This window comes from Macrobrachium rosenbergii, chromosome 7 (assembly GCF_040412425.1).
Source record: "Macrobrachium rosenbergii isolate ZJJX-2024 chromosome 7, ASM4041242v1, whole genome shotgun sequence".
In the NCBI taxonomy this organism is placed as follows: Eukaryota; Metazoa; Arthropoda; class Malacostraca; order Decapoda; family Palaemonidae; genus Macrobrachium; species Macrobrachium rosenbergii.
This window is the reverse complement of record NC_089747.1, coordinates 22,570,001-22,577,500: the sequence shown is the minus strand read 5'-3', so window position 1 is coordinate 22,577,500 and position 7,500 is coordinate 22,570,001. Positions and strand designations below refer to the sequence as shown.

General features: G+C 37.7%; 1 protein-coding gene across 1 annotated transcript; it reads right to left on the bottom strand.

The window, feature by feature from the left end:
* Positions 1-2,829: 2,829 nt before the first annotated feature.
* LOC136840225 (compound eye opsin BCRH2-like) lies at positions 2,830-4,687 on the bottom strand. The gene is made up of 2 exons (XM_067106811.1): positions 3,595-4,687; positions 2,830-3,185 (listed from the first exon to the last, which is right to left on the bottom strand). Exons 1-2 carry the CDS (start codon positions 4,507-4,509, stop codon positions 2,970-2,972), a joined length of 1,131 nt encoding a protein of 376 aa, XP_066962912.1. The 5' UTR covers positions 4,510-4,687; the 3' UTR covers positions 2,830-2,969.
* Positions 4,688-7,500: the final 2,813 nt, after the last annotated feature.

Below are 7,500 nucleotides of genomic sequence, written 5' to 3'. Positions count from 1 at the left end.
GGAGGGTAGTGTCGTCAGTGCACCTGGCGCTGTGGACACTTGGCACTGTGCTTGTTGGCAACGTCCCTTTGGCCCTTAGTTGCATTCCCTTTCATTCCTTTTACTGGGCCTCCTTTCACATTCTCTTTCTTCTGTTTTACCTTCCACCCTCTCGTGACAATTGTTTGATTAGTGTAACTGCAAAGTTTTCCGGTTACACCTTTAAAACTATTTTAGTATTAGTTTCCCTCCGAGCGCTGAATGACCTCATAGGCCCCATCGCTTGCCCTCTTTCTTAAATTCCATTCCTTCCAAGGAAGCGTTGGTACAGGTATTAACCGCATAAACGCCCCTGTCAAATGAGTCACTCTCTTTTTTTTCCGAATTGCTAACACAAACCTTTACTGGGAGATTGAAAGCTGAGTTTGAACTCTCTCATTTAACTGTCAATTACAGCATTCATGGAAAGTGGTTATAATGTCATCAGCACTGTTGCGAGAGAGATTTCTTTGGAAACATACCTGAGGCAACCAGCAGTTACGCGTCTAAGTGACACTAGCTTCTAAATAGTAGGGAAATTGAGTTCAAAGAAATGAAATATACCTTAGTTTTACCAGACCACTGAGCTGATTAACAGCTCTCCTAGGGCTGGCCCGAAGGGTTAGACTTATTTTACGTGGCTAAGAACCAATTGGTTACTTAGCAACGGGACCTACAGCTTATTGTGGAATCCGAACCACATTATAGCGAGAAATGAATTTCTATCGCCAGAAATAAATTCTTCTAACTCTTCATCAGCCGGCCGGAGACTCGAACTCGGGCCTAGCATTGCATATGCATATATATATATATATATATATATATATATATATATATATATATATATATATATATACTGTATATATATGTATACAGTATATATGTATATATATTATATATATATGTTTATATATACATACATACGTATGTATATACATATATCTATACACACACTCACACGCATATATCGCCACACACGCTCAGACACACATACATATACATACATAAATACATACATACAGACATACATATATATAGTAAGTTCAGAATTTTATTTGTACTCCTGCCTTAAGGATACGAGTTTGCATCTTCATGGTGATTCAATATTTTTAAAATTGTTTCAGTAAATATATCTTACTCTCTCCTTATAAATGATATAACAACCCGTAACGTGTCCGGATTTTCCACATTAATTTACAGAAAATGGTTAATATTTTGTTCCTAAGTTGCATCTTGTATAGCTTTATTTATACTCTGTTATGGGAATTAATTTTCATTACATTGTATGTTCTTTTGCGTCTCTGTATCTCAGAAGTCTGAATTGTTTGCGAACTATTTACATGAGAACTTGTTCCTTACCAAATTGTAAGTTTATAACTTAATAGACGCCGGGCATTTCTGTCACCCTTATGCGGCGCACTGTAGGCATTACTTAAGGTTCTTTGCAGCGTCCCTTTGGCCCCTAGCTGCAACCCCTTTCGTTCCTTCTACTGTACGTCCGTTCATAGTCTCTTTCTTCCCTCTTACTTTCCACCCTCTCCTAGCAATTGATTCATAGCGGATCTGCGAGGTTTTCCTCCTGTTACACCTTTTAAACCTTTCTGCTGTCTGTTTCCGTTTCAGCGCTGAATGACCTCATAGCTTCCAGCACTTGGCCCTTGGTCTAAATTCTTTATTCTATTCTAGTCTGTTTCTGTCACTCCTGCAAGTGACAGAAACAAGCTGTGTTAAGAGTTTGGGTTGCCCAGAACATCAAAACGCACAGTTGAACGGTACTGTGAGCTTAGTATGTTGTTGATCTCCCTATATACTATATGGTTGGCAGGCTTTTATATATATATATATATATATATATATATATATATATGAATATGAATATAAATATAAATATGTATACATACTGTATGTATATATATATACAGTATATATATATATTATATATATATATATATATATATATATATATATATATATATATATATGTGTGTGTGTGTGTGTGTGTGTGTGTGTGTGTTTGTGTGTATTTATTACACACACACACATATATATATATATATATATATATATATATTATATATATATATATATATATATATATATATATATATATATATATATATATATATATATATATATATATATATTATCTTCATATTTGTAATCTTGATAGCAAGTGGTCTTATTAAGTTTCCGTAGTCATGTTATAGTGGTTTTTACTTCAGTTGTAATTAAAAACAAGTAAAAACTGCGCCGAAGTTTCTTCGGCGCGGTCGTGTTTTCTGTACAACCGCTATAGCGTATAATCAAGGCCACCGAAAATAGATATACCTTTCGGTGATCTCGGTATGATGTTGTATGAGCCGCGGCCCATGAAACTTTAACCACGGCCCGATGGTGGCCTATCCTATATCGTTGCTAGAAGCACGATTGTGGCAAATTTTAACCTTAAATAAAATAAAAACTACAAAGGCTAGAGAGCTGCAATTTGGTATGTTTGATGATTGGAGGGTGGAAGGTCAACATACCAATTTGTATCCCTTTAAGATCTGAGGGCGGACAGACAAAGAGCAGACAGAAAAAAGTGCGGACGGACAGACAAAGCCGGCACAATAGTTTTCTTTTACAGAAAACTAAAACCATTACTAGCCGCTAACTTTAAGCCTAAGTCAATTGGCACATGTTTATGAAAAATCTTCTAACATGCATCTGTGTTGATTGCAGTTTGATTCTTTTACCTTAGTATAATATTTTTTCTTTGACGAAATATAGTTTTTACCTAGGAAATTTGATAAGCAGATATAGCAAGGTAGTTTTTATTATAGCTATCTCTTTTTTTTATATATTTATGCAAGGGAGAGTCGTTTATAAATATTTTTGAGCAAATCAGGTCGATCTGATTTGCCGTTCGATATGTGCTTTCCTTTGACACCGGGGGAGTTAACACTTCCTTCCTATTTGGTCGCCTCTGATTCTGTCTTGGAAGATTTAGAGTCATCGTCCTTTGGTTCGTGGACGCAGAACCAAGGCCATGCCTCCTGGAGGGCCAGACGGAATTTGGGGTGCGAGATGGCGAACATGATAGGGTTGTAGACTGAGGCCGTCTTGGCGATGAGGCCTGGAAGAGCTGACACCAGGGGAGTCAGATCATCCTGGTTTCCATAGAGACCCTGTGGAAATAAATGCATTTGTATGTATAAGTAAAAATACATAACATGATAAGACAGATATTAGCAATTTTATTTTATGACGAATTATAAAAACTGTCAGTTGGATACTTTATGCCACTATTTTGATGACATTTGATCTTCAAGTTGCTTATATAAATTAGCTGAATATCATTATGTTGTTAATCCTTTGCACTCAAACGTTTCATAGCTTTAGGCAAAGTCTGTATGCTACTTTTTGTTATTTGTTGAGCGTAATGGTTAAGAGTTTTTTTAGAGTATAAGATTTCTTACATAGTGAGGAACGCCATAGAAGCCCACAATAGATGGACAAATGTTTCATCAGCAAGTGAGTGGTAATTCAATATTGCTACATATGTTGTAAAAAATAAATTGGCCGAAAGTGACTCACCTTCATAACAACATATGCGTAAGGAGTCCAGGTGAGGAGCCACAAGAAGACATTGGCAACAGCAACTTTGGCGATTCTGACTTCGGCGCTCTGCTTGTTGGCATCAGCATTTGAACGCAAGTTCTCAACATTCATTTTCTTAGCCTGAGCTCGGAGAGCTTTTTCGTGAGCACGAATTGCGTTTACAATCTGGACATAGACGAAGATGATGATGCTGACTGGGATACAGTAGCAGAAGATGAAGAGGAAAAGGCCAAAGGATTTCTTATTCCAGTCCTGAGTGATGTAATCAAAGCTGCATGAAGTGAGGATTCCCTCTGGAATGTAAGCATTCCAGCCGAAGAAGGGCCAAATGGAAACAACAATGGCATAGGCCCAGCACAGGAGGATGAGGAAGAAGGCCTTTCCAGATGTCATGTGGCCACCATCAAAAGCCTTTACGATGACACAGTAGCGATCATAGCCGATGGCCACCAGTGTTAACAAGGAGCAAAGGCCAAACACAGAGCCAGTAAAAGCATGGAGTTGGCAAGCAAAAGGTCCAAGGGTCCAGTACCCACCACCCAAACAGTTCATGACGAACATAGGGAACTGGCTTGCCATCATCATGAAGTCACTGAAAGAAAGGTTGACAACAAACATGTTAGCGGGAGATCTGAGACTCTTTTTGGTCAAGAAGAGGTACATGACGATACCATTGCCAAAGAAAGAGAGAAAACCAAGGATCATGTAAATACCCGCCAGAAGATAATGCCACATTGGGTTGACAGGTGGGAATTTGCTCCAGTGTTCATGTATCATAGGTCTGACGTTATCTGGAACCAAGTCCATTAGTGAAACTCCTGCAGGGTATCCAAAGTTGTAATCATTTCCCTTGAATGGCAAAAAGCCGGAAACATTGTGGAACTGGGCCATTTTTGATGTGCTTTTCGTAGCGTTGGTGGAGACGATTGGTTATCGAGACCTGCTTTGCAATATGCGTCGGAGAAGAGAAAAGTTGCTCGGAGGCTCAGGTGTCGTGGTGCCTTTCGTTCGCTGCCTTGGCCAGTCGTCTGCACTGTATCGGAGGTAGCCAAAGTGCGCTCCACAGACTGGCAGTCCGTCTTTTTATGTGAAACATCACCCAATTACCGGCTAGTTACGAAACACAGGGTTTCTCAAGACTATCTCCTCGTCTCAAAATAACCAAGGTATGATCATGAGAAATTCGTAGAAGGAAAATATGGCAGATAATCTCCTAAGAAGGAGCTTGTATGGCTTTCGAACCTACATGAAAGTTGTCTTTGTTGGGCGCAGAAGTCTGGTGGCTAACTAATTGTGAGGAAAGAACAAAGTATAAATCGGAAAAACTTGAAAGTGTTCAGATTCCGCCTTTGACAGGGAGAGGTACGAATGTTCTCACATCCCGGCTCCATGGGAGCAGATTTATGTTTATCGTTTTTGTTGTTTCAAACATATCCCATGCATATTTAGTTCTTTGTACGTCGATTCTACTTGTATGAAATACGGGATAGTATTAATAAAATAAACACTTATTTCGAAAGATTTGTTTTAAGGAGGATATTCATACACACACCTATATATACATATATATATGTATATATTTGTATGTATATATATATATATATATATATATATATATATATATATATATATATATATATATATATATATATATATATATATATATATATATTGTATATATTCAACTTGATCATTTTTACGATGATTCTATGCATTAATACAATTAATAACAGGATGACATCTAACGGAGATTTTTATTTAAAAATTTACAAGCTTTCAAGGACTGTCGGTTAAATACCATCCTATTTAAATGAGGTCTTCTTATTAAACATATCTATATATGTATATACACACATATATATGTACATATACATATATATACACTCATATATTTATACATCTATATACAGGTATATGTATATGTATGAAAATGGATGTATGTATGTATGTGTGCATGTTCCACATCCACTCTGAAATGCATTGAGCAATTTCAACCAAACTTCGTATACATATGAGTTACTATCTCGAAAAGAACACTGTGGTGTTAAGACATCACTAGCACCAAAGGGCACCAAAGGGGGTGGGGGTGGAAGGGCTTTCCTGAAACAGAGCTGGTTCTGCCAATGAAATGGGGCTGGTTATACCCATAGACTTAGTAGCTTTACGAATTTGTCATACCCAGTTTCAGTATAAATATGAATTACTATCTGGAAAAGAAAACGGTGGGGGTAAGACATCAATGGCACCAAAGGGGGTGGGGGTTGGGAAGGGGATGACAGAGAAAATGAGAGGGAGAGGAAGTGAAAGAGAGAGAGAGAGAGTAGAGGGGGTGTTAGTGAGAAGAAAGAGGGAAAGACAGGGAGGGTTGGAGAGAGAAAGAGAGAGAGGGAGAGAGTGGCTGAGAGTTTCATACAGCTTTATACGCTGTACAGAAAACTTGCTTGCGCTGAAGAAAGTTTGGCTAATTTTTTACTTGTTCACCATTTAAAACGATGGGGGCACCTTATCTGCAGAATTAAACTTACAATGCTAATTTTTTTACTGCTGTGAGGGAAACTTCTGAGATGTCATACCTCAAGAAGGGTTACAGCCAGAGAGTGTTCAGACCTAACGGAAGCTCAGTTCAGGTTAATATCATATGATAACTTGTAATTACTCCTTAGAACCGAGGGTTTCTTCAGAATTCGTGCAGTCCGATTTAAGAATTTTTTATTTTTCATTTAAAAACCTAGATTTTCAAGGATGTGTATTACGGTCAGCGTAAGTGATATATCCTCTAACCTCTCTCATGACACAGTTCTCCTGTCAGAGAATATAAATCCAGATCGATGACCTTAGGTCAACGTTGCGTGGGTGCTTTGGGATAGTGACACAAATACTTTTTTTGTTAATAAACTGGGACAACTTCAAGACGTCAAATCTTGAGAACGGGAAGTGCTAGTGACATGGGTTTGAAACCACCTGAAAACTTGATCGATTGTCTCTATCGTAATTATGGAGTTTGTGCCCTTAAAGTGGGATATTCCATTCTAAAAACTGCACATGAATTTAGGCTGATATTGAAAAATCTTCAAGTTACTTTCTTATGTGACTGTGATGCATTTCTTGTCATAAAAATTTCCGACTTTCGGCCTGAACTTGGATGTAAAGGGTATCGGGAGTGTCACTTTTCATCTCAGTGTCCTCAAAAACTATGGAATAGACATTAATAATTGCTGTTTACGATTATTTTTGTGTCACCCCCTTCCCACCCATTCTCACCCCTTCTTACCCCCCATTCCTATCGGGGTTGAACTTTGACTTAAAAGGCATCGGGAGTATCACTATTCATCTTAGCGACCTCAAAAACTATGGATTAGACACTAATATCTGTCATTTTCGGTTATCTTTACATGTCACCCCCTTCCCACACCCCCCTTAGGTGCCAGTGATGTCTTACCACACAATGTTCTTTTCGAGATAGTGAATCATATATATACCAAGTTTGGTTAAAATTGCTCAATGTATTTCAGAGTGTATGTGGAACATATACACACACACACACATGCATACATGCATCCATTTTTATATATACAGTCATACCCCGAACTTACGCAAGGTTAGGTTCCAAAACCCCTCGTGCAGGACGAATTTTCTCGTAAGTTTGGTATGGTCTCTAAAAATCCAAGTAAATGCTTATTTCTAAAGTTTAAAAAATAAATATGACTCTAATCATGCTCCCAAACTATTAAGCTAACTTTCAAATGAAATTAAAGTTACTGTAATTTCATTTAAAAGTTAGCTTAATACATTACACTTAGAAAAAGAAATGAATGGTTGACAAAAAATAGAGAGTTGAAAGAGAATTTCTGTCTCTCCCCCCCTTCCGACCGATCTATTTTT

What these genes read in the sequence shown, in the direction of transcription:
- LOC136840225 (XM_067106811.1), bottom strand. Translation starts at nt 4,509, where the DNA reads ATGGCCCAGTTCCACAATGTTTCCGGCTTTTTGCCATTCAAGGGAAAT. An exon ending in ACGCATATGTTGTTATGAAG is followed by an intron (nt 3,186 to 3,594) that starts GTGAGTCACTTT and finishes TTATTTCCACAG; the next exon opens with GGTCTCTATGGAAACCAGGA.